Source organism: Micromesistius poutassou, assembly GCF_964030765.1.
Source record: "Micromesistius poutassou genome assembly, chromosome: 19".
Lineage (NCBI taxonomy): Eukaryota > Metazoa > Chordata > Actinopteri > Gadiformes > Gadidae > Micromesistius > Micromesistius poutassou.
The window spans coordinates 11,503,967-11,530,035 of NC_140289.1; the positions used below are offsets into that span (position 1 = coordinate 11,503,967).

General features: G+C 47.9%; 2 protein-coding genes across 4 annotated transcripts; one reads left to right on the forward strand and one right to left on the reverse strand.

The window, feature by feature from the left end:
• Nucleotides 1-499: 499 nt before the first annotated feature.
• LOC311363616 (kunitz-type protease inhibitor 1-like) lies at nt 500-8,157 on the reverse strand. Of its 2 annotated transcripts, none has more exons than XM_084483571.1 (10): nt 7,630-8,157; nt 7,003-7,163; nt 6,471-6,606; nt 4,885-5,055; nt 4,244-4,279; nt 3,855-3,983; nt 3,277-3,327; nt 3,022-3,192; nt 2,677-2,730; nt 500-1,158 (listed from the first exon to the last, which is right to left on the reverse strand). In XM_084483571.1, exons 1-10 carry the CDS (start codon nt 8,006-8,008, stop codon nt 965-967), a joined length of 1,482 nt encoding a protein of 493 aa, XP_084339697.1. In that variant the 5' UTR covers nt 8,009-8,157; the 3' UTR covers nt 500-964. The 2 variants fall into 2 exon arrangements, with proteins under 2 accessions (XP_084339697.1, XP_084339696.1); XM_084483570.1 differs by having other exon boundaries at nt 7,003-7,178.
• A 1,107-nt stretch (nt 8,158-9,264) lies between these two features.
• bub1ba (BUB1 mitotic checkpoint serine/threonine kinase Ba) lies at nt 9,265-22,590 on the forward strand. 2 transcript variants are annotated; one of them, XM_084483607.1, is made up of 21 exons: nt 9,265-9,310; nt 9,659-9,809; nt 9,919-9,978; nt 10,181-10,319; nt 10,674-10,870; nt 11,379-11,494; nt 11,924-12,038; nt 12,469-12,674; nt 13,285-13,391; nt 13,529-13,620; nt 13,939-14,033; nt 14,319-14,356; nt 15,228-15,384; nt 15,845-15,997; nt 16,907-17,050; nt 18,732-18,826; nt 19,204-19,362; nt 19,803-19,936; nt 20,594-20,747; nt 21,130-21,245; nt 21,993-22,590. In XM_084483607.1, the coding sequence occupies exons 2-21, from the start codon at nt 9,661-9,663 to the stop codon at nt 22,111-22,113; spliced, it is 2,547 nt and encodes an 848-aa protein (XP_084339733.1). In that variant the 5' UTR covers nt 9,265-9,310; nt 9,659-9,660; the 3' UTR covers nt 22,114-22,590. The 2 variants fall into 2 exon arrangements, with proteins under 2 accessions (XP_084339733.1, XP_084339734.1); XM_084483608.1 differs by having other exon boundaries at nt 9,291-9,371.
• The last annotated feature ends 3,479 nt before the right edge of the window (nt 22,591-26,069 follow it).

The window sequence follows — 26,069 nt, forward strand, 5'->3', positions numbered from 1 at the left end:
GCTTTTACTGGCTTGATATTAGATGCTATGGTTAAGGTTAGGTTTAGGGTTCGGTTTAAGGGTTAGGGTTAGGGGTTATGGTTAGGTTTAGGGGGTATGGTTAGGGTTAGGTTTAGGGGGTATGGTTAGGGTTAGGTTTAGGGGGTATGGTTAGGGTTAGGTTTAGGGGTTATGGTTAGGGTTAGGTTTAAGGGTTAGGGGTCTTTTGTGACGCTCTCGAATGCTCACAGCGAGGGTAGGCCTACCGTAGCGTCCCGTTGAGTTGCATGCAACCCGGCCAATCACAGACAGAGTAGGGCGGGTCTTGGCGTGGCCATAGTAGGAAAAAAAATATCACTTCCCGGACAGCGTGTGGAGCACATCATATCGCTTTAACACTCATACACGGTACAAAAAAAGTATCACAAAGTTGCAGAGGGCCGTAACCATGGCGATTTCATGCACCCCTCTTTCCTAAACACATATTTTAAAATCTGTGTTAGAATTTTAAAAGTTATTTATTTATTTTTTTTAAATCACTCTTCTAAACACAAAAATATTTCTTGCTTTATTGACAAAACAATTAACACAAAATGGCAGCAATAACGAATACTCGATTATTTCAAACATATTTACAAGAATATTGTTAAAAAATTAATCCTATAAAAGCTCATTCCCATTTCTAAAACCACCAGACATAACATGGGACTGTCCATAACCTTTAAAAACACAAATTATAAATATATCATAAAACAAAACAACAGACCACAAACTGTTGCAACCAAAACAGGTGTAAGATGTCACGTTAGCTGGTGCTACAAACTGTTAGCCCGGAGGACTGAGAGAGGCTAGCGTCAGCGCTCTCCACCGTGCAGATCCAGTCTCAACAAACTAAAAAGTCTTTGAACTGCAGCGACGCCCTCTTCTGAATAAAAGTTAGAAATGTGAGAAATAGTGTGAGTGTGTGAGTGTGAGGGAATGTGGGTCAAACGGGTTTGGTGGTACTGCGGTACACCACAGTGTCGTCTTCGCCACCTTCACCACCGTCGCCGGACAGCGGCGGTGATGTGGCGACCGCCTGGTGGGCGCGCTTCTTATGTCCTTTCAGGAAGAAGAAGGCCAGCACCGCCAGCAGCACCAAGATGGACACCGCCAGCACGACGGCTATGGCGATGGCGCCTGAGAGGAGATCATGGCAGATAGTGAACATTAAACAGTGCCAATGCGTTTGAGCTTAGTCTTCTGTTCCTCTTTTAGAGGAAACGAAAAGTCTATTCTCTTTTATTGTAGTGTCCATAGCCGTTTCAAACAACTGGTGTTTATCCGTAACCATCTTACAATGTTTACTGACTGATTCCGTAGCAGCGCTGTGGTTATCTGTTTAGCTCGCTTCTGGCCCGCCTATATCAGATACACTGATTGGTTAATTTTCGGATCCAGGGGAATGAGTATATTATTCATTCCCACCGTACAGCTTTCTAGATGTCTGGAATTCCAGGCTAGCTGGATGTCCAGGCTAGCGATAACTCGCATCTACAATTGTTTCTCTTGTCAGTTTTAAAACAGCCTTGAAGGAATGGTTGAGCAGCAGACAGACATAGGATTATTGTGAATGTGTGATTGAAATATTTTACTTTGTTCCCTCACAGTCATGTACATATACCTCTAACACACATGCTTACATACCAACCATGCTTACACTACCAAGGGACCACAATGGAAAGAAGCCTATGGGCTTTTTTGTGTCATGACTTTGACAGGTCTGTCAGGTCTTTTTGACCTGATGTGTATGCTTACCTTTACACATGTGTCAATAAAGAATTTCAATTAATCAATCACTCAGTGAGCAGATTGAAATTGTGTTCTCTTGTGAGAACTCTGGATTTCCACGGTAAGTTATCGCACTACATGTCACCAAATAACTTTTTGTAGGCCTTTTTAAGCGCAGTTTCTAAACATGTTTGACGTTGCTCGCCTTCGGAATGGTGGAAGTCAGCATTTTTTCCCCATTGACTTCCATCATAATTAGTAGCTTGTGAGCACCTTCACAAGTGGCCATTTTAAATTGACCCTGTGACGCCATTTTGTAAGCTATCAAAAATAACTTTTCAAATGAAATGACCTAAGTCGTATTTACTTTTATGGGCACACCACATGGCCTCTGGGATTCTCTGAAACAGACTTGTGATTTGTAGAACAATGGCGGACATTTACATTTACATCGTATTTTTGCATAATCAAAACCAAAATAATACCATGAGATCATTTTATTACTCTAGTCTGCACTCTAGTTACGATAGGAAATCTAATATTATTAGCACCTAGAGCTGTGTATTTCAACCTGATTTTATTAATGTAAATAGTATTATGGCTTGTTATTATTTTAAAAATAGGATTGCTTTTTGCATTCTGTTATGTTTTCTATTGAAATGTTTTTTTGGTAAGCTAAATAAACACACTGGGAGCATAAACAGTGTTACCCTTTCCCACAGTTTCCCACTGGCCATGGCCTTTTTGCACAAATAATTGTGTATGAAGGGAGTGCTGGCCCTTTGTGCTCAGCCACTTCATGTGTATTTATCCATTTCTTACACTTTGCATACGAGGTGGTCTGTGATAGGTCTTGATGACAATTTAGTGGTACACCTAAAGTCAGAGATTGGGAGCCACTGAGTACCAGAAATCATACTACAGTACCTGATTCACTCTGCTCCAACTCCTCAAACCTTCCCGAGGCGAAGAGGGCCGACCCTGTGGACGTTATCATGAACACTTTATCAACACATTCTCCATCAAGATCATTTAAAATGATTCTTATAGAACATTTATCCTAAAATACATTCTGATCACACTGCTACGTTAGCACCATTCAATTCCATGTTAATGCCAGTTGAGCAACGTGCTAATGCTATGCTAGCAACACACCAACGCAACGTTAGCGCCATGCCAATACTTTCCCATGTAAACGGCATTTCAAGTACATGCCAATGCTCAATGGCGTCATGCTAATGACACACTAAACGCTGCGTTACTCCTGCTCACTTGTCACGCCATCGCAGCGCTTCTCGCAGACGTCCTGCGACGCAAAGTTGTTGCCGTTGCCGTGGCAACCGCTGTAGAAGAAGGGGTGACACTGCTGCCGGATGGGGTTGTAGTACCAGGCCGACTGGTTCTCATAGCAAGGCCCTACTTTGGGCGGCTCGGTGCAGAAGGCTGGGCGGGGGGGGGAAAGGGACGGGCTTATTAAAAGCAGTAAAAGAGAGGGATAAGGAGAATGACTCTGAACAGAAAACTCACCCAGGTGGTCCTCAAAACTCACTTTCAGAAGACTGGAGAACGTCTCATTGACTGGGGAGGAAACACACACAAATGCATGCAAACACACGCACGATAAGTTAACACACACAATACTATAGGTCCCGACGTGGGTGAGGACCAAGTTCCTTTAGGTCGGGTCGGAGTCCCGACGTGGGTGAGGACCAAGTTCCTTTAGGTCGGGTCGGAGTCCCGACGTGGGTGAGGACCAAGTTCCTTTAGGTCGGGTCGGAGTCCTGACGTGGGTAAGGACCAAGTTCCTTTAGGTCGGGTCGGAGTCCTGACGTGGGTATCAGAGACTGTTGATCTTAAATACATTGCACTTTCTAAAATGCTTTTTCTTTTAACCATCTATTTTACTTTTTTTACTTATCTATTATTTTCTTTTATTGTATGACAATGTTTATATGTGAAGCACTTTGAGTTTGCCTTGTGTATGAAAAGTGCTATATAAATAAAGTTGCCTTGCCTTGCCTAGGTATGAGATATATTAAGAGAGATGCGCGTGTGTGCACGTGCATGCGTGCATAGGTGATGTTCTGTGCGTGCATGTCTCTCACGCTGGTCGCAGCGGGCCTCGTCCGATCCGTCGCCGCACTGCGCCTGGCCGTCACACTCCTGCGATCGGTCGATGCAGCAGGTACTCGCACACTCAAACTGACCGTCCACGCACGGGGCAGTGCAGTCCTCTAAAAGGGGAGACACACACACACACACACACACACACACACACACACGCCGGTCAACACACTGCCTGCCCAGACCCTCCTTCTTGTAACACACTCAACAGCAGCCTGTAATATCAACGTCCTAGTGGACTTGTTGGTGCGGTCATTGCACAGTTTGCTTAGCTTAGCGTTTTTTTTTTCAGGAACAGCAATGACCTGTTAAACCAGAGGGGCTGTGGTGCCCATGCCTTTACACTCTGAACGATAGATGTGTGGCTCACCCTTGCCTGGCAGAGTAACAGCTCTTCCAGTGGGTGCTATGGAAACAGAACATCACATCGACATCACATGTGAATAGCACAACCTATTTATAAACATGGTTATGACAGGTGAATTACTGGTGTGTAGGCCGTGGGTCTCTACTGTTCATATTAAAGGTTCTTGTTCCGTTTCATGTTTGTTTCCCCTGCATGTTTGTTACTGATCCACTGATGCCACCTACTGGCCAAAGTTATTATTGCTCTGCAATACAGCTTGTTTTTATGTTGTCATGGTTACCAGCTGCAAACGGAATACAAGGTGCTCCGCACTTAAAGAGTTAACTGGGAAGTGTCTCTGCGTGGTTTCTCGGAGAGGAGTTATCTATCTGTCGACCCTGACAAGGCGCTGGGGGTACAGCACAGTTCTGCATATGTCGTTCTGATTATAACCTCTGGCATCTGGTGATCTTCATTATGTGAAAATGATGTGTCATACAAATTAAAATATTTATGAACCTCAACCGTTCTGTCATGAAAGAACCTGGAAACTTGGAGCAGGAAAAGCTAAGTGGAATACGCTGGTGACGTAGCGGCCCATAGTGTTCTTAAGGCAGATATTTAAGGCTGAGGGTCAATTAACCCTCAGTGGGGGGGTGAGGTACCTTTGACGTTGGCGCAGGCTTTACCACACTCCGGCTCAGACAGGAAGTTGTTATCGTTTCCTTTGCACCCGCCATAGGTGAACTGCTCGCAGCGGAGCGACGCCGCGTTGTAGTGCCAGCGAGGGAAACTGGCGCGACACAGACCCACCTCCTTTGGCGCCAGGCAGTACACTGTGGGGACACTTCATCATTAGAGCCGCCAGCATTAGGGGTGTGTAACGATTGCGTATTTGTACCGAATTCTTTCGGTACGGGTCTAACGGTTCGATGCACGTTTCATTTTGGTACGTAGCGGAAAAAAGAAATAATAATAATTTGGAGAAAGGTTTTTATTGATTATCACACACTGAGTGTCTTGTCTTGTCGTGATGTTTTGTGTTGAGGACCACAATGGAAATAAGTCCTGGACTTTATTGTGTTTTTATCCTCAATTGTATTTGATGTCTTTTCATTTGTGTAAGGCATTTGTTTGATACAATTGAATAAATCACATCAAAATCCAATTTTTTTTAAATAAAAATAAAATAATAAAAACTGCTGTACTGAAAAACATACTTAAAAACGGAGGTACGTACCGAATCGTGACTTTTGTGCATCGTTACACCCCTAGCCGGCGTGTGACAGTGCAGTAGTAACTTACTTACTAACTAACTCACGCAATTTAGGCCAGTGACCCCTTTTTCAGGTCGGAAAAACTGAGGTTTACAACTTCCTACGTTGTTGTGCATGAACTTCCCTTCCCACACATAGTTTTAGCCCCATCCACATCCGCCAGTATTATAAATGTGTAATAAAAGTGAAGTGCTGAGCAGTAATACGCTCATGGGCCGAGATTGAGAAACACTGGTGTAGCGGTTTGTCTGATTGCTGCCTTTCTTAGCTGTAGACATCCTTGGGCAACACCCTCCCTTGTCCTGAAAGATACTCATCTGTATTCCCTGTCTAACCACTAGGTGGTACTGAACGACATGCATCTGAATTCAGTCAGTCACTTAGCATACAAGTGAATAATAGAATAATAAAAGTTAAGTTATTCGTTTCTGTCATGGTGCGAACAGTAGAAAACGCACTACTGTCATTACGAAACACCATGCATGTCTGTACCTGTGGTCATGTCTGTCTTTGTGTGTTCTTTTAAACCGCTGGGAAGCTGTAGTGGGATGTGGTCCAACTGGTTCCATGGGTAGGCTTACCCCCCTGGAGGGCTCATACCACGTATTACCAGTACCAGTATTATGATGTTCCACTACCAAACACTGAGCTAACAGAACGTTCACTACCAAACACAGAACTACCGGCCTGTTCCACTACCTTAAACCTAGCCAACAGCAAGTTCACTCCCAAATACGAGACCAAGATCATGTTCCACTACCGAACACTAAATAGTGCTATGTTCTACTACCAAAGACTAATCTACCTCCATGTTCCACAACCAAACCCTTAGCTAATGACATGTGCCACCATCCACTGTTCTTCTTATCCTTGCCTCCGTTACCATTAAGCATTTGATAAAAACAGTACTATTTGAAATAAAATCATCTCAATATCACTTAATAAATGAAATGACATATCCCATGTGGACTCACTGTCGGACTCTTCCTGGTTCAGGACCTGGATGTTGACCGTGGCTGTGTCTGACTGGCCATTGGAGTCGATGACATGCAGCTTGAAGATGTAAGTCCCGGCGATCAGGTTGGTCACCAGCAGCTGGTCACCAGTGGGCTGAATCAAGGGATCGTTCTATTAGAGCTCCCCCCTCACACACACGGTCCTCATTTATATAGTGCTTTTATCCAAAGCACTCTACAGTGTTGACTGACATTTACCCGTTCATGCACACATTCACATACCGCCGGCGGAGTCAACCACGCAGGGCGACAGGCAGCTCGTCAGGAGCAGTCAGGGTGAGGCGTCTCGCTCAGGGGACACCTCGACACTCAGCTAGGAGGAGCCGGGGATCGAACCAGCAACCTTGCCGTTACCAGCCAACCCGCTCTACCTCCTGAGCTAATGCCGCCCCTCAGACACACACTTTGGGAGCACTACATGGGGCCCCTCCAAATAGAATGGAAATGTAAAAAAATGACGAGTGTGAGTGAGTGAGTGAGTGAGTCTTACCTCCATCCCCACGGAGGGGCTGCCCTTCTGGAGGCTCCACACATAGCTGGTGATGGTCTCCTCCGCCGGGGCCCGGCTCTCCACGCCCCTCAGTATGACATTTTCACCCGGCCGGACCACTACGTTGCGGCCTGCGACTGCCACGGGGCCCGCACTCTGCCCTGGAGATACAAGCACTGAAATAGGCAATACAACGGCCCCTCAGAGCCAGCGCTAGGGGCCCTAAAGAGACAGTACTAGGGGCCCCAAAGAGACAGCGCTAGGGGCCCTACAGAGTCAGCACAACAGAGACAGCAGGAGGGACTAATAAGGAATGCAGGGGGCCTAAAGTTAAAGTACCAGGGGCCACTATAATAATGCAATAATATGTTATCCTTAACTGGGCTAGCCTACACGTCTTTCAATGTTACAGATAGCTGTACGAGCCTTTAGAATGTATTTTTTGGTTGACAGTTGACTCTTGATAAATGTTGATATACATATTAGTAATTCGAAAAATCAAATAGGCCTACACTTTCTTCCTTATATAGGTGCACATTGAGCTCTACTATTAATATTACCCTCACAAGAATGTAGAATTTCTCAAATAATGCGATGAGAATCAGAACAGTCCGCTTCCTGGCTCACCTTCGGCCTTGGGCGCATCCAGGTGCTGCTGGTAGACGGAGTCGAGGACATAACTACTGAAGCCTTTCTTTCCGACGAACCTGCAGGCAAAGCCCTTCTTGTAGAGGCAGTTGAAGAGAGAGCAGGTGCTGCTGCCCGGGTTCCTCTCATCCACCAGCACCACATTGCACTGGGGCAGCAGGCAACACGCTTCCACACAGTCCTCGGCTTTCGTCACCTGCGGAGAAGCGATGAGCTCTGCGCCCCTTTCCACAGAGGCTTGAAGGTCGACAACAAAGTCTTCTTGGCCGTTTAGGAACTTGGCGGCGCAGTCTTGCGCGTTGATAATGTGCAGGGTTTGGATCAGCACCGCCGACACCAGTCCAATGTGGAGCCACATAGCTACAGTTTATTTATCGGCTCTCTTTAAAAAAAAAAAATTCTAAAAAGCCCACAGAGGCCTAATTCCCTCTCTGTCAGATAATGTCACCCGGAGTGTTTGAAAGTATTACAGCGACAGGAGACAGCAGAGACACATTCTCAAACGATTGTATTTCCGGCTTTGGGTGTGTCCCTTTACCAACTGACGTCACGGCCACCAGGGTTACAGGTGTGTCATACCTGGAAGTTCCAACGAGGTCTGTTCAAGTTTTCCCCAGGGGTCGGACGTTATATTATCACGAGTTATTGATGTTTGATTGGAATGTTAAGTATGTTGCCCCTTCGCTTTAATGATTAAAGATACATTAGTTATCTTTTGTATATGGATACAATAAAAATACCCATTTTGTTTTGTATTATATTTGGCTGTTTATGTCATTCCAAAATGCAGTCCAATGATGTGTACCAGAGAGAAGTTCTTGAAGTTGGATACTTTTATCATAGACTGTAGGTTAAATCAAATGCTATTGTTGAATAAACAAAGGGTTCTCTATTGCTGCATGTGAGCACAGTGGAAACACTGTGCTCTTCAACACCCAGGACGCCTACACCTCCTTTGAATTCTCCTGCTCAGCGAGCAGGAGAATTCAAAAGTAATTAATCCAGACAAATAAACCACAAAATAAGATAATTGATAAGTTCATAAAGTAAATACATTAATAACGAAATAAATAGGATTCTGGCTCCTACATAACGTATTACGGACAATATGGTAAGTACTAGCTCTGACCCCCAGAGGGCACTAACGTCTCCCTTATGAAAAATAAAGTCTGAAAAAGTTTTCTTCTTTAATGTGTTGCACATATGGGTTGATTCAGAATCAGGTGAAGAAATACGAATCATTTTACATTAATATTGATTTTATATATAACTTATTTGTACCTTGTTATGCCTGCACATTGAGACTAACAATCCTTGTACGTGTGATGCATAAAAACATGGAAAGATATATTCCGATTAATAATGTAAATAAATGTGCAAATTGTTATTCTATATATATACACACAGGATAGTCTTACACATCAGAGCTATTAAGAGAGAATTTCTAAAACTCTCCAAATAGCTCTAAACTTCCCAGGTCCAACTTGCTTTGAACGAAGCACAAGTGACACACGCTACCGGAAGTGACACAAATAAACAGGCCAATCGCAGCACGACAATAAAGTGCTATGACGCGAAATCGTCCAATCAGGTTTAGGTTCGACTTGCGGGTAATTTGAATGTTGTTGAGGGTTGGCAGGAAACCTCCGAAGTAATCAAGGTATGGATAATATCGTATCTTGACGATATAACGCTATTCTACTACACGGGGTTCATATGTAGTGAGTCTAAGTTGTTGTGTAGGTACTCATGTTGTATTGTTTGCCGTTTACCGTTTCCGTCTTTCTCTGTGTGTCGCTCGGTGTCGATGGACCACCCAGCCCTATTTTAAACATTTCATCATGTTTTCAGCACTGCAGACACTTGATCGACCTACATGTGGTCAGCCTTTATAACGCTCATCTACGGATTCTTCTTTCTTTTTTGGATTGCCTTGCATTTTTACTTATATTTGTTTTAAATTGAATCAATTCCCCCCTGGGATTAATAAAGTGTTCTGAACCTGTAGTCATGGCAGAGGCAACGAGAGGACGGCAGCCCTGCAAGGAAAACATCTGTCCCCCTCAGGTCAAAATACAAGCTCCGTCGCTGAACGGAGGACCTCCAAACTTCCCGGACGCGTGCGACGCTCTGCAGGCGGGGATCCAGCAGCAGAGGCAGTATGTATCAGCCGTGTAGCACGTTGTAAACACAGCGGTTCAGTCAGTACTTGAGTGGCAGATATTCACTTTATCATCACCTGATGGGACTTTGACTTCTCACCGGCAGGCAGTTTGAGTCCCAGTTGCTTGTTTCCAGTGGATATGAAGCCCTGGATGTGTGGGACAGGTGAGAACCAAGGCTAAAATACTACATATTCAATAATGATCATAAGAAGAAAAATATATATATATACAAAGCAAATATTATATTGTTTCAGTTGTTCACATTGTCACATTGTTTTTCAGAAATCTATTAAAAAAATATTGTGTTGCGTTGGTACGTAACAGTGTGGTGTAGGCAGCATGTTACCTTGTGTTGTGTTGTGCAGGTACGTGACGTGGAGTGTGCAGGTGACCCCGGAGGACCAGAGGGCTGACCTGCAGCCTCTGCTGGAGAGGGCCGTGATGCAGTTCGCTGACAAGAGCTACTTCAGCGACCCGCGATGTACCAGCCTGTGGATCAAACTGGTGAGCCACAGCTACCTCACCCCTACTCAAACAAGGACACACGAAACCCGGGGGTGTTTTCTGGATCTTGGCTGGTGATAACATGGTTCTAGATTTAAACTACCCCTTTGACTTGACAATGATGATGTTAAATGGGCCTTATTTTACCACCAGTGTATCAAATGTCCAGTTTTAAAGCCAACAGAATGACTTCAGGAAGGGATGGCTGGCAAACAAAAGTGACAGAATAATATATACATATAATAACATATAATAACTCATATAATAATTGTACAGATGAACGGGGAACACAGACAGCTGTCTGATAACCTCCATGTTGGTTGCTAATGGCCTGGGGGTGAATTTGTGTTACAGGCCCAGAACAGCTCTGTACCGGCAGACATGTTCCGCTACATGGATGACCAGGAGGTGGGCCGGAGACACGCCGTCTTCTATGTGACCTGGGCCCAGCACCTAGAGGGCCAGGGAGAGTTCCAGCAGGCGAAGCGGGTCCTGCAGGAGGGCCTGAGCCACAAAGCCCAGCCCCTGGCGAGCATCCAGCAGTCCCTCCGGTAGGCCGGCTACACTCTCAGGGCTTTCCCACTATGGTTAAGTGGTTGGTAAATGGTCCTCATTTATATAGCGCTTTTATCCAAAGCGCTTTACAGTGTTGACTGACATTCACCCATTCATGCACACATTCACACACCGACGGCGGAGTCAACCATGCAGGGCGACAGCCAGCTCATCAGGAGCAATTAGGGTGAGGCGTCTCGCTCAGGGACACCACGACACTCAGCTAGGAGGAGCCGGAACCAGCAACCTTGTGGTTACCAGCCAACCCGCTCTACCGCCTGAGCTAATGCCGCAAGAACCAAATAACAGGAATGGAGACTAACAAACGCATACCTCACCAAAGATCTTTTCTACATTTCCTGCACCTGCAAGATTTTGTGACATGTTGAAGCAGATGACCACATTGCAAACATTGTGTGTGACTGTTTTTCTAGGCAGGTGTTGACTGTATTTTGGTTGTCATGACGATCATGACTGTCACGGTGATGACTTCCACCTTCCCAGTTCTGTCCAGGGGAGGTTGTCAGGTGATGGTGGGACTGGGGAGGCCAGCTCCCCACCCAGAAAAAGCCAGGTGGACCTGCGACCACGCGGCAGGAAGAGGCTTGCCAAGAGTGCAGGTACTGGCTGATGATGTAGTGTTGTTGTCCCTTGCTGCTATTGTAGCTCTGTAGTCCCATGCTGGTCCCATGCTTGGCAGTGAAAGGATGCTAATGTAATGCTACCGTCCTATGCGATTAACAACTACAGTGAGTGAGCCAATCAAATCAACCACATGGGGATAGTAGGGAGTGCTAATGTATTCAATTTATTTAGCGCTTTTCTGAGTACTCACAAACCCTTCCGTCTTTTGCTGCATGTCCTACCCTCTCTCTCCTATACCCTCCTGTCTAACTCACTGTATCTGTCATGAATAAAAAATACACAACAAGTTAAAAACAAAACAAATAATATAAAGGTCACGGTCACTCAAAGGGGCAGGCAGAGGTAAAGAGAGACGTTGAGAGCTCAGTTGTCAATGGCCGGGTGCACTGTTTTATTCCCATCAGGCTGTTCTCTAAACCTCCAGCTGTCCGAGATGGCTTTGCGGGCCCAGAGCCTCCCACTGCAGGGGCCTGGGGCCCCGGCACCAGAGGGCCCCCACACCAGCAGGAGCCCAGGCGGGTGAGTTCAGATACAGTATGTTGGATAACAAGCTCTGTTTAGCTGTAGTGGACCCCACTTGGCTCTGTGAGAAAGGAAAATCGCTTGAACAGATTACCGACTACGTGAATAACCTGTAGCTTCAAGTTTTAAAAGGCTGTATGTGAATGGTTTGTTTGGAACTGGGGAAGGCAACTATATCCGTGCATCTAGGGTAGCGTTTCCCAAACTTGGGGGTCACGACCTCATTTGGTGTTGCCTAAAATGTGGACGCGGTCCCAGAAAAAGCTGCCTCAATAGGGATCGTAGTTGTATAGTAAATCTTTGTCGGATTAAAATGTATTAAAACAAGCCATTGGAACGGTCTCATAAAGTTCCTGTTCATACGAACAGACTGCCTAAGGATTTGTGAGCGCGTTTGTGAAGCGCTGATCTTCTGGTGTCATCACAGAAACGGGACTGGCAGAGACCCTCCGGAGGAGCTCAAGGCCGTCCAGCCGCCCGCCGGTGAACAGGCCTCTGCGAGCGGGGAGGTGGAAGACCCGAAGGTGCGCAGCATGTACTGCAAGGAGCTGCTGACCCAGGGGATCGAGGAGCTCTGCTTCGAGGAGCTCCGCGCCCAGCGCTACGCCCTGGCCCGGCGGCAGGAGGTCGACGGTAACCCCCTCTGCAACATATCCTACATCCGTCACTGCAGATTTGTGGAAGTACTTGAAGAGCCAGTGGACCCAAAACCGTTTTTTGTTGTTTTTAAAGGTCCCATGACCTGCCACCAGGTGTGGTGTGATTGGCCGTTACAAGCCGTTTTGGAAATCTGCCCCTTATGACTTCATAAGGGAAAAGTGGGTGTGTCCATCTAGATGTGTGCTGGATGGATCAGTCTACCTGCCTATAGTACCCAGTGGACTGTAGCAAACGTTGCTCATCTATCCGTCATGCATCTAGGTGGACACGCCCACCTGTGATGTCTTAAGGGGCTGATTTCCAAAATGGCTTGTAATGGCTAGCCACACCACACCTGGTGGCATGTCATGGCACCTTTTAAAACGTGGTAATATGTCCCATTTCGTCGTCAACATAGTAATCTATGCAATTTTATCACTGTTGCGTAAACAAGACTTAGTATTTGAGAGAAAAAAGGTTTGCATTCCAGCTGAGACGGTGGGTTCACTTGCTCTTTAAGTAGTAACGTGTTGGGTCGTTCTGTACCACTGTTAGTAGTGATAGTACTAGCAGTGTGGTAATGGCTTTGGTTTGGTTCCTCCAGAGAAGATCAGAAAACTGGATGATCTTGAGGAGAAACTCAACCAGGAGCTGCAGGAGAAGCAGAGAATGCTCCTGTTGCGGATATCCCTGCCTGAAACACCGGAGCAGGTGTGAACCCCCTCCTCCCTGATTCTGCCTTCACCCTAGGGCCTGTCTGGTCTACTCTGTGTTAATGCACTGATGGCACTTTTTGATGACGGAAAACTATTCCCGGGTTGTTTAACTTCCCGTTTTTTCCCACCCAGGTGGATGAGGTCAGGAACCTTCCAGTGGCCGAGCCATTCCACATCTTCACCGACCCATCGTCTGGCTCCTCCTCCTCCGCAATGCCCTTAGGGTAAGGACCACTTCCACCAGACAGAAGTATCAAAACTGTCCCAACTCCTTCACTTACCAACTCTCTCCGAGGCAAATAGACCATTTCCTTCGCATCGAGAGCCTATCCTCAGAAACCAGACCCTTTACAACCACACCATCTCCTTGGCAACTAGACCCTTTCCTTTACAGTCACACCATTTCCTGAGCAACCATACCATCTCCTTAGCAACCACCCCATCTCCTTGGCAACCACGCCATTTCGTTAGCAACCAGACCCTGTCCTAGGCAGCCAGACCCTCTTCACAGTAATCCGACCATGTCCGTGATGTCTCTGCAGGGCGGGCAGACCCAGCCCCAACCCGCTGTTTAACGATGTCTTCTTGCGTCCCGGAGAGAAGTGGCCCGCTCTAAAGATCCAGTATCCCTGTCCCGGTGAGAGAATGCACAACACTCTGGTGGAGGGTCTTCAAACAGCCCACTGTTTCAACCCTGTGTGTGGGGGGGGGGGGGGGGGGGGGTTGATTAGCCATCGCAAGCCATTTCAACCTCGACTCATTTCTGACTTCACAAACGTGGGGGTAGATCCGCCCACCGCTCGGTACAGTCCAGAGGTGAAATGGAGGCCTCCTTTGAAACGTGACCCGACCTCAACGTGGGCCCGTGATGTGGCTGCGCTGGCCGCCCGGCTTAATGCTCTTTTGTTCTGCTCTCTGACAGGCGGTGCCGTGGCATCTGAAAACTCTCACTGTGGCGAGGTTTGTTGCTTCATAAACTGGGTTTTTTTTTCGCCGCTGATCTGCGCCTGCTAAACGTTGTCCCCCTCTGGTCCGCGTCGTAGAACGCAGGAAACCCCACAGCGGGCAGCAGCGCGTACAGCTAGATGACCAGCATCACTGTGGCGTGACTGTAGCTGGATAATCATCAATCATTAGTATTACTATAGTATGACTGTAGCTAAATAACTAATACTGTGGTACGACTGTAGCTAAATCATTAATATTACTGTAGTATGACTGTAGCTAAATCATTAATATTACTGTAGTATGACTGTAGCTAAATCATTAATATTACTGTAGTGTGACTGTAGCTAAATTATTAATATTACTGTAGTATGACTAGCTAAATTATTAATATTACTGTAGTATGACTAGCTAAATTATTAATATTACTGTAGTGTGACTGTAGCTAAATCATTAATATTACTGTAGTATGACTGTAGCTAAATCATTAATATTACTGTAGTATGACTGTAGCTAAATCATTAATATTACTGTAGTGTGACTGTAGCTAAATCATTAATATTACTGTAGTATGACTGTAGCTAAATCATTAATATTACTGTAGTGTGACTGTAGCTAAATCATTAATATTACTGTAGTATGACTGTAGCTAAATCATTAATATTACTGTAGTGTGACTGTAGCTAAATCATTAATATTACTGTAGTATGACTGTAGCTAAATCATTAATATTACTGTAGTATGACTGTAGCTAAATCATTAATATTACTGTAGTATGACTGTAGCTAAATCATTAGTCATACTATATTCTGTCACTGACTGTAGCTGAGTGACTGTAGAGGAGTGTCTAGTGTAACCTGGACCCCCCCCTCCTGGTCCTCTGCAGGGCTCTGGCGCGAGGCATCTGTCCCTGACGGAGGCGGTGGTGGGCACGGTGCAGAACAAGACGCTGTGCTCCAGCCCCGACAACACGCGGGACTTTGCCGGCTCCGCCCACCTGGTGTCGACGCCCTACGTCAGGAGAGCCCCGCCCCCTGATGCTGGTACCTCCTCCGGCCAATGAAGCCTAGAGTTACTATAGTAACTAGAGTCACTATAGCAACTAGAGTCACTATAGCAACTAGAGTCACTATAGCAACTAGAGTGACTGGTCTCTCTAGTTGACTCGTCTGGTCTATCACTAGACCAGACGGGTAGACCGGAGCCCTGATGCCGATAGGCTCTAAAGCAGTGGTTCCCAACCACTGGCCCGCGGACCGGTTCTGGCCGGTCCACGGGGCCTCGTGATCAAAGTTGGGAACAATTGATTGAGAGGAGGGCCTTGAACGGCTATGTTTTTTAAAAGAGGAAATTAATGCACTGTATTCAAATGACAAACAGAACCATAAATAATGTCAGGGGGTTAGGGTTTTTCCTTACCTTTGTCTCACCTGTTTTGATCACCAGTCTAAATCCCGTTCCTCAACAGTGCACTGATGTAATGTGTGTGTGTGTGTCTGGTAGACCACCAGGGGGCGCTGTTCCAGAGGCAGGCTGCTGTGCCCCTTCCCCCCCAGCCCGAGGCCACCACCACCATAAAGCTGAGTCCCATCCAGGAGGCCAGCCTGGAGGCCCACACCACCCTGTCCACCGACGCCCCCCACACCGCCCAGACCGGTACGTTTACGTTTACGTTCAGGGCGTTTGGCAGACTCTTTTATCCAAAGCGACCTGCAATAAGTACATTTGTCATGAGAAGTGAAACTACATATCGCCGTCGGTACAGTAAAGACGTTCATAGGACTGATGGGAAGTTTCACACGCACCGGATCACGGGGTGCTCTTCTGAAGCAGAACTTCCACGGAGGCGAAGCTCCGGACGACCTCAGCGCTGTTAGGGGACGTAGAATATTCGATCTCTCATGCTTTATGGATCAGTATTACCTTTGCCACTTTACTCAATAAATCCGAGGCCCTCGTGCTGACAGACTTTATCCCCTCTGTCTCATTTTATCTGGTCAAGTAACTAGACAGACTGTTTTTCCCAACAGGATCGAGTGCAAGCACTAACAATCGCCAGGCCAACCCATTCCCCGTATACAGCAGTGATAGCCAGCTACTGCAGATGCTACACAATTAAGTACTATGAATAAATACAATGTAGATCAAGTGCGTACATTAAGTGCCGGGACGTACAATAGTGGGCGGGCTGGGGGACATGTAGGCTACGCAGAGTCCAGGTGAACCCTGAACAGGAGAGTCTTGAGTCGTTTGCGGAAGCTGGTGAGCGACTCTGCGGTCGTGACGTCGGCAGGGAGCTCGTTCCACCGCTGTGGTCCCAAAACAGACAAGAGTCGTGATGGGTTGGGTACACCCTCTTCGTTATACTAGGACCCGCACTGGTTCATCAGACTAACTGATGCTGACACACACACACACACACACACACACACACACACACACACACACACACACACACACACACACACACACACACACACACACACACACACACACACACACACACACACACACACACACACAGAGCTGGGGCTCCTGTGTCACCCTGGGGTCTCTGTGTTCCAGGTGAGGGGCCCCTGCCGAGGGACCCCTGTAGCGGGGAGACCAGGCAGCGTCTTCTGGACCAAGCGGAGGTGGGCTCCTTCCCAGGCTACCACAGCGTGGGGACTGCCCTCCCCCCCGTGGACCAGGACACCCAGCTCTCCCTCGGTGAGAAGCCTCCTCGTCCCCTAGCGACACAGCCGTTTCCCCTAGAGACACAGCCGTTTCCCCTAGAGACACAGCCGTTTCCCCTAGCGACACAGCCGTTTCCCCTAGAGACACAGCCGTTACCCCTAGAGACACACCCGTTACCCCTAGAGACACAGCCGTTACCCCTAGAGACACACCCGTTACCCCTAGAGACACAGCCGTTACCCCTAGCGACACAGCCGTTACCCCTAGAGACACAGCCGTTTCCCCTAGAGACACACAGCCGTTTCCCCTAGAGACACAGCCGTTTCCCCTAGAGACACAGCCGTTTCCCCTAGCGACACAGCCGTTACCCCTAGCGACACAGCCGTTACCCCTAGCGACACAGCCGTTTCCCCTAGCGACACAGCCGTTACCCCTAGCGACACACCCGTTACCCCTAGAGACACAGCCGTTACCCCTAGCGACACTCCCGTTTCCCCTTTGCAGACGACAGCCAGGTTTGGGATTGTGGACAAAAAGGTGAAGTTTTATTTCCTGCAAACCAAGGTCCCAAAAATAAATAAACAAAAATAAATCCATTAATTACAAAAATAAAGAAATGTTCCAAAAAAATAAATGACTGTTGCATTCGATCAGCATTCAATCAGCATAGCAATAGCCTAACAAAACTACCATGTGCTCTCGTACCTTCCCCCAGCCACAGAATGCGACTCCCCTTAAATAAGCCCACTAATTGGTTGCAGGTGGACCAATCAAGGCCAGTTAGGCCATACCATTTACCAAGGGGGACATTCCCTGGCCAAGGCTGCATGTGGCGCCCCTAGTGCTCCGGAAGTCCAAATGCCGCGTTAACATATGATGTGAGGGGAGAGACAGTGAGAATGGATGTTCCCCTTCTCACAGGGCCTGTATCTGTAACCCTAGCAACAGGGCATGAATCTGTTACGCCTCATACCCACTGTACACGTCCGTCGACGGAAGAGAGTGGGCGTGTCCGACGCATGGGGTAAAACACGATCTGCGTATAACGTGCGTATAACGCGATCTGATTGGCCAACGGATCCATCGCTGCCTGAAAAGTTAAACTTTTCTCAAATTTTGGACGCAAGAGACAGAGCCGATTTGACGGACGGACCCACAATGCATTTCGGGAGCGTCCCATGTAAAGTCAATGAGATCCGTCGACGGACGTGTACAGTGGGTACGAGGCGTAACCCTAGCAACAGGGCCTGTGTCTGTAACCCTAGCAACAGGGCCTGTATCTGTAACCCTAGCAACAGGGCCTGTATCTGTAACCCTAGCAACAGGGCCTGTGTCTGTAACCCTAGCAACAGGGCCTGTGTCTGTAACCCTAGCAACAGGGCCTGTGTCTGTAACCCTAGCAACAGGGCCTGTGTCTGTAACCCTAGCAACAGGGCCTGTGTCTGTAACCCTAGCAACAGGGCCTGTGTCTGTAACCCTAGCAACAGGGCCTGTATCTGTAACCCTAGCAACAGGGCCTGTATCTGTAACCCTAGCAACAGGGCCTGTGTCTGTAACCCTAGCAACAGGGCCTGTGTCTGTAACCCTAGCAACAGGGCCTGTATCTGTAACCCTAGCAACAGGGCCTGTATCTGTAACCCTAGCAACAGGGCCTGTATCTGTAACCCTTGCTCTCCAGCGGGGTGTCTGACCCGGGCGTGTGTTGTGTGTCCAGGCGGAGAGGAGGTCTTCCTCCACTCCCTGATCCAGGAGGAGGAGAGGTTCTCCGTGTTCTCGGGCCTCAGCCAGGGGAGCAATGTGGTGCTGAAGGTACTGGGACCAGCAGGTTGGCCTGGGAGGGGGAGGGGGAGAGGGGTGGGTAGGGGGAGGGCGGGACAGAGGGGAGAGAGAGGGACAGAGGGGAGAGAGAGGGACAGAGGGGAGAGAGAGGGACAGAGGGGAGGGAGAGGGACAGAGGGGAGAGAGAGGGACAGAGGGGAGGGAGAGGGACAGAGGGGAGGGTGGGGGAGGGGGAGAGGGAGGGAGATATGGGGAGGTAGGTGGATGGATGGACAGGGACCTTGAGGGATAGGATATGTAGATAGACACAGGCGTACCGTTGACGGGTGTAGGTAGACAGACAGACAGACAGACAGACAGGCGGGTGTACAGTTGACAGACGTACTGACAGCCTGCTTGGTGTCCAGGTGGAGAGGAGCCTGTTGCCGTGGGATTTCTACGTGGCGTCCCAGCTGCGGCGGAGGCTGTCCCCGGAGGACTCCGCCCTCCTGCCGCGCGCACGCTGCTTCCTGTTCCTGGACGCGTGCGTCACCCTGTACACGCTGCCCCGGCACCACAGACCGCCTGTGAGCTCCTCCTCCGCCACCAGCCCTCTGAGCACACCGGTGCACTCGTATTCATACTTGTACATAATTCAATTCAAGTGACGTACATAACTGGTACCGCTTAGGATTTGCTTTATTGATGAGTACATCCTCCACATAATGGAAGTTCCATTCCAACACATATTTTCCAAGTCGTAATCAGAGTCCGATTTTTATGAACCTATCAACGTGTTGCTTTGCTGACATTCTGCTGTGTGTGATATATATATATATATATATATATATATATATATATATATAAAGCAAAGCCAGTCACCGCGTTTATGGAATGTTCTGATGATGATGTGCCTGACACTTTTCCTAATCGCGCCCTACAACATTAAGTGTGTGTGTGTCGGGCGGTTGAGGAGGATGAACCTGTTTATTTTGTGCTCTGACCTCTGACCTCTGACCCTGTGCAGGAGCGGGCGGGGCTGAGACAGGAGGGGGGCGTGGCCAGCGTGGTTTCCGGTTTGTTCCTCATGATGAGAACCTTCCACTCCTGCTCTCTCCTCCTGGGAGCGCTGCACACGGATTCCCTGCTCCTCAGCCACGGGTAACGCCTCCTCACCGCTCCTCACTCCTCCTAGCGCCTCACTCCCTCATTACGCCTCACCCACAGGCATCTCCTCCTGAGAGCTGATCGCTCCTTCCCCCACGTCACACCGAACGGCTACGGGCTCACCCCTCCCTCACCCCTCCTTCCTCAGAGCTGTGAGTCCCCTATGAGCCGTAGCGTAGCCGGAGGTCCTCGGGTCGGGGTCTCCTGGTTGTCACCAGAGCGGACGGGGCTCTTGCTGTGTGGGCCCCTCAGTCGTGGGGCTCCCTGCCTGAGAAACTCAGACAAGCTGGATCAGTATCGTCTTTTAAGTCTCTTCTCAAAACTCATCTTCATGCAAAAGCTCTGTTATAGTAGTTTTATTATTTTTAACCCATTGCGCTCTTCCTTTTGCTCTACTTTATGCCGTTTTTGTTACTTACTTTTGTACTCTTTTACAATGTTTTTTGTGTGTCACTTCTTTTAATTATGTTGTATTCTGTTCTGCGAAGCACTTTGTAATCCTGTTTCGAAAAGTGCTGCACAAATCAAGGTTATCGTTACTCCCCTGGCCTCCGTCCTGGCTCCGTCCACACTGCGGCGTTTGGTTCAGCGCGGCGCCGGGCGCCTCCAGCGGAGCCCAGGGGTGACCCGCTGCTTCTGTCCCCCCTGCAGGGACGCCCTGCTGCCTGTGGCCCTGCTGCCTGTGGACCTGCTCTCCTGCCTGGACCTGGAGCTCCAGACGGACCTGACCGCCGCCGCCCAGGTCCCCGCCGCCCGCGACCACATCCAGTGGGGGCTCCTGAAGGCCGGCGACTCCCCGTACCGGGTAGGGGAGGGACACGTCTGGGATCCGATCGTCTGAATTCTATCTAACCAATCTAACGAATTTCTCCTACGGGGCGATTAATTGTATCGATTAGTTGTATCGTATCCTAAGTCTCAAATCCAGTCATCTGAATTGAAGGCCTTAAAATGTCTTAAATATGATTTGTGACAGGTCTTGAAAATGTAATGGATAATGGAACCAATAACCACTAACGCAAACTGTGCAGCACGGTTAGAATTGGTCAGCACACCCAGCGAGTGTCACCGTCACGGGGCCAGTGGCGTCTCCTCTGCAGTACTGTTAAAGGCACCTATCATTAACATTAATAATTATTAATTAACATGATTATATCCATTATTTGTCGTGTGTGTGTGTGTGTCAGGTGGACCTGGTGTGTCTGGCCGAGGCGGTTCACCTCCTGCTGACCCAGCAGCAGATGACGGTGGTGGAGGAGGAGGACGGCTGGATGGTGGAGAAGCTGGGGCCCAGCGCCGCCAGGTAGCCCCCCCCCCCCCACACACACACACTCACCACAACACTAACCACACACTGACCACAACACTGACCACAACACTAACCACACACTGACCACAACACTAACCACACACTGACCACAACACTAACCACACACTGACCACAACACTAACCACACACTGACCACAACACTGACCACAACACTAACCACACACTGACCACAACACTAACCACACACTGACCACAACACTAACCACACACTGACCACAACACTAACCACACACTGACCACAACACTAACCACACACTCACCACAACACTAACCACACACTCACCAAAACGTCCACACACTGACCCAACACTAACCACACACTGACCACAACACTAACCACACACTGACCACAACACTAACCACACACTCACCAAAACGTCCACACACTCACACAGACCCTCATCTAACCGCCCGTCCACACACTGACCCCAACACTCAGGCACGGCCAATGTTTTCCTACTCAGCATAGTTCAGCACACAGCGCCACCACTAGCACTACCCTGAGCAAGGCAGCCCGCTCCCATTCTGCGCCTTAAGGCCCAGCTCAAAGTTCAAACCAGTCTCAAACTTGTCTCCCGGTTGTGGGGGGGCGTCCAATCAGAGCACAGCTTTGTAAGACCTTGGATTTTGTCAGGCCTCCTTTGTGTTGATATGATGTGTTTGTATATGTGTAGTGTGTAGTGCATCGTATGCATTACGTCCACTTCCTGTCCCTCCCAGTCTTGGCAGGAAGTCGGCTTGGAGGAAGATGTTCCATCTGCTGCTCAACTCGCCCGGACACTCCTCCGTCTCCGTCCTGTCACAGCTGCTCGACCTGGTCGCCACTGCTCCCTCCTGGTAGTTACCGTGACGATCCGCTGGTTACCATGGAGATCTGATGGCAGTTATAAAATGCACTCGGCCTCTGGTTCTAGTTTTTTTTTTTTGTGTTGTCATTGTTTGTCAAAGTTGGTTCATATTTTTGTTGTCGGTTTTCTTGTGTTTTTAAAATATAAAAAATATGAAAAATAAAAAGCCATGAATCTGTCTACAGCAGTGAAATATAAAATGTCAATTGAAAACCACCAAATCACACAAAATATAGAAAGAATATGTTTATATAAACAATCCGAATGTATGTGATTGCAAAAATAAGTAGTTGCCCAAGTAAATAAAAACTTTATTGACAAAAGGAAAAAAAAAAGTGGTAATGTTCTGGACAGGAGGAAGATAGTCAACCAATTCCTGGAACTGCCATACAGTAGGGTGTAGTTTTTACTGTATCCAGTAGGGCTCACTGTGTGTAGTGTCCAGTAGGGGGTAGTATGTACTGTATCCTACAGAGCTACAGAGTGTATAGTGTCCAGTAGGGGGTAGTATGTACTGTATCCTACAGAGCTACAGAGTGTATAGTGTTCAGTGGGGGGTAGTATGCACTGTATCCTACAGAGCTACAGAGTGTATAGTGTTCAGTGGGGGGTAGTATGCACTTTATCCTACAGAGCTACAGAGTGTATAGTGTTCAGTGGGGGGTAGTATGCACTGTATCCTACAGAGCTACAGAGTGTATAGTGTTCAGTGGGGGGTAGTATGTACTGTATCCTACAGAGCTACAGAGTGTATAGTGTTCAGTGGGGGGTAGTATGTACTGTATCCTACAGAGCTACAGAGTGTATAGTGTCCAGTAGGGGGTAGTATGTACTGTATCCTACAGAGCTACAGAGTGTATAGTGTTCAGTGGGGGGTAGTATGTACTGTATCCTACAGAGCTACAGAGTGTATAGTGTTCAGTGGGGGGTAGTATGTACTGTATCCTACAGAGGTACAGTGTGTACAGTGTCCAGTAGGGGGTTCTTTGAACAGTATCCAGTAGGGTGTGGCTTGAATTATGATTACCAGGGTCGTAGTGTATACTGGGTCCTGTGTGGCTACGGCTTGTTGTCAGATCTCTGGCTGGTCTTATGTTTGGTTGATTGTTCCGTACTGTACAGTCTTATCTGCAATAAACACCCCCTCTGTGTGTTGCTTGTCTTAGAGGGTGTGTGTGTGTTACGAGTGTGTGCTAGGGTCATTAATAGTGTGTGTGTGCTGAGGTGTGTGTTATGAGCCAGAGGCCCAACACAAGTTTTACTGGCTTCCAAACACACAAGTCGTCCGCTGCGTGTGGATAACTATTAGAACCTTTTCCCAGACACCAGCGGTATTAAGGCCATGACTCAATCCACCCGGGGCAAGCAGAGACCTGCCGAGAGAATCCCTATTTCCTTAGTCTCCTTTTAAGGCTCCTATTTGAATTAGTTGGCGCTTGGGAACATGTAAATGTACATTCTGACCATGCAAATGAACAATTCCCCTGCCAAGAGTGCCCTTTAAATTGTACAGAGCGCATCAAATATAAATGTTTATCCTCAGTGGCTCTGCTAATGTCACATATGGAAGGTGTCACGTGTGATTGGCTCACCAGGTGACCCTGATGTTTTGGCAACATTGTTGAGATGCAGGTCGAGAGGAAGGAAAGAGAGGCATGGTTAACAGATGGAGGGAGGGAGAAATACAACGATAGAGAGATAGAGGGGTAGAGAGGGAGGGAGAAACTGGTGAACAGAGATATGGGAGTGAGGGAGAGGCGAGCAGAGGGAGGGAAAGAGAGGTCTAGGTAAATCTAAATTTATGACAGGGAGGGAAGGAGAGGGGGACAGGGCGGGAGAGGAGGAGTGAGCGAGGGAGAGTTGGATGAGCAACAGCCATGTGGCAGGTAGGACAGGTAGCAACAGGTAGGAGCGCTAGCTAGCAGAGCGCTAGCTAGGGAGCGTGACCATGGTGTGATCTGAGCTGGGCAGACTCTCTCTCTCTGCCGCTCCTCCGTCCACCGACCTGGACTAATCTGGACTTACTTACCTGGACCACTTACCGGGACCTGGGGCTTACCTGGACTCAGATGACCGCACCTACGCTCACCTGACCCCACATCTGGAAACACCTCAACTCGGAACAAGCTCGGAAGTCAAAGAGGTGAGTGTTGTCTGTGTGTCTGTGTCTTGAGCCATGAGCCGTTACACCACAAAACTCTGTATGACTGTGAGTGTGATAAATGACTGGGCCACTTCCTTTGTGCGTAACATTTCAACCTCTACTACTGGTCAGTGGATGTTTCTCAACGGACTCAGACAGTTCTTGTCAGTCAGTCAGCCCCCCCCGCCCCCCCCAACTCCTCTTCAGGTTATGGTCAACAGCAGCTGTTAAAGCTGCTCTTGTTGACGCATTTAAAGTAGGTTTGATTTAGGATTCAGTTGTAGAGAGAGAGAGCGACAGAGACAGAGAAAGAGAGAGAGAGAGCAGAAATGAGCGGAAGACAGCAAGGTTTTGAAACTGCCCCTAAAACACACCCCTCCCTATGTTTGTTCACGTGAGTAGAGCTGCGTTTCATGCACCTGTGATTGACAGGCAAGATCGATTCTACAAACCAATCAGGGAATGGGTCAGCAATGAACCAGGCTTAAATAGTCTCATACAGAGGCCGACCAGCCGGAACAGAGTGGTGCAATGGGGGGTTATTTAGGGCTTTGTTCCTGTCAGTATCTCCATCACTCAAAAGGCTAACGGCTGAGTTACTTGTATTTGTATTTGAATTGTGATGACTTGTGGAGACTCCGTCTGGTGTTGTGGCGAGGCCTGACCTTGAGGGGAGGTTTCTGGGTGGTGGTGGAGAGACAGCTGGAGGAGTCTGGTCTTGTAGAGTTGGCATGATGATTCATTAGGAATGTTGGAGTTCCACCCTGATCCACACCCCCCACAACACCCCCCCCCCATGTTCTCCTCCCCCACCTGGTCAGTGAGGAGTTTTTGAAGGACCACTCAGTCACACACACACACACACACACACACACACTCACTCACTCTAACACACACACACACACACACACACACACACACACACACACACACACACACACACACACACACACACACACTCACTCACTCACTCACTCACTCACTCACTCACTCTAACACACACACACACACACACACACTCACATACTCACTCAATCACACACACACACACACACACACACACACACACACACACACACACACACACACTCACTCACTCACTCACTCACTCACTCACTCACTCACTCACTCACTCACTCACTCACTCACTCACTCACACACTCAGACTCAGACTCAGACTTGCACACACACACACACACACACACACACACACACACACACACACACACACACCTACCATGAACACATATAACAGCCATCTCTCCAGGGGGCTTCTTGGAAGTTCCCTGCAGGTGTTTCCCAGCACTCATAAAACACCTGAATCCATAAAACATTCATTGCTATTCCCTAGATAAATCAGCCCTCTAAATGTCCATTATACACAACTGCGTTAACGTTAGCTGGTTGCATCACATGCATTTCCAAATGATCTTGTCTTATCTTATCCTGGGTCCCATGATTTGAGCTGTATGTTTTTAAAGTTTAAGTTCTGGCGGCCCTTTCATTGGTAAATAATTGCAAATATTTATTGATATGAAATAAAACAGTAATAGCCAGAAGGTGATATTGAAATCAATAAAACTGTTGCAGTAAGCACACTCCTGCACTGATCTCTATGTGTTTACACCGCCATACCTTTTGAATTAAAGGTATCTGTTGCAACTATTTTTACTCCTTATCTTACAAAACACGATATATGGTGATGTAATCCAAAATCTACAACTACTACACATTGTTACCAGCCTATCAGAAATGAAAATGAAAGTGTTAATGTCTTGGAAGACAATTGTATACAGACAGCAGCTA

Excerpts from the sequence above, each read along its gene's own strand:
- LOC311363616 (XM_084483570.1), bottom strand. The coding sequence starts at position 8,008 with ATGTGGCTCCACATTGGACTGGTGTCGGCGGTGCTGATCCAAACCCTG. Across the intron at positions 7,179-7,629 it reads GGATGCGCCCAAGGCCGAAG|TGCTTGTATCTCCAGGGCAG; the intron begins GTGAGCCAGGAA and ends TGCCTATTTCAG. Across the intron at positions 3,328-3,854 it reads CGAGGCCCGCTGCGACCAGC|TCAATGAGACGTTCTCCAGT; the intron begins GTGAGAGACATG and ends TTTCCTCCCCAG.
- bub1ba (XM_084483607.1), top strand. The coding sequence starts at position 9,661 with ATGGCAGAGGCAACGAGAGGACGGCAGCCCTGCAAGGAAAACATCTGT. Across the intron at positions 13,392-13,528 it reads TGCCTGAAACACCGGAGCAG|GTGGATGAGGTCAGGAACCT; the intron begins GTGTGAACCCCC and ends TTTCCCACCCAG. Across the intron at positions 17,051-18,731 it reads GGACACCCAGCTCTCCCTCG|GCGGAGAGGAGGTCTTCCTC; the intron begins GTGAGAAGCCTC and ends TTGTGTGTCCAG.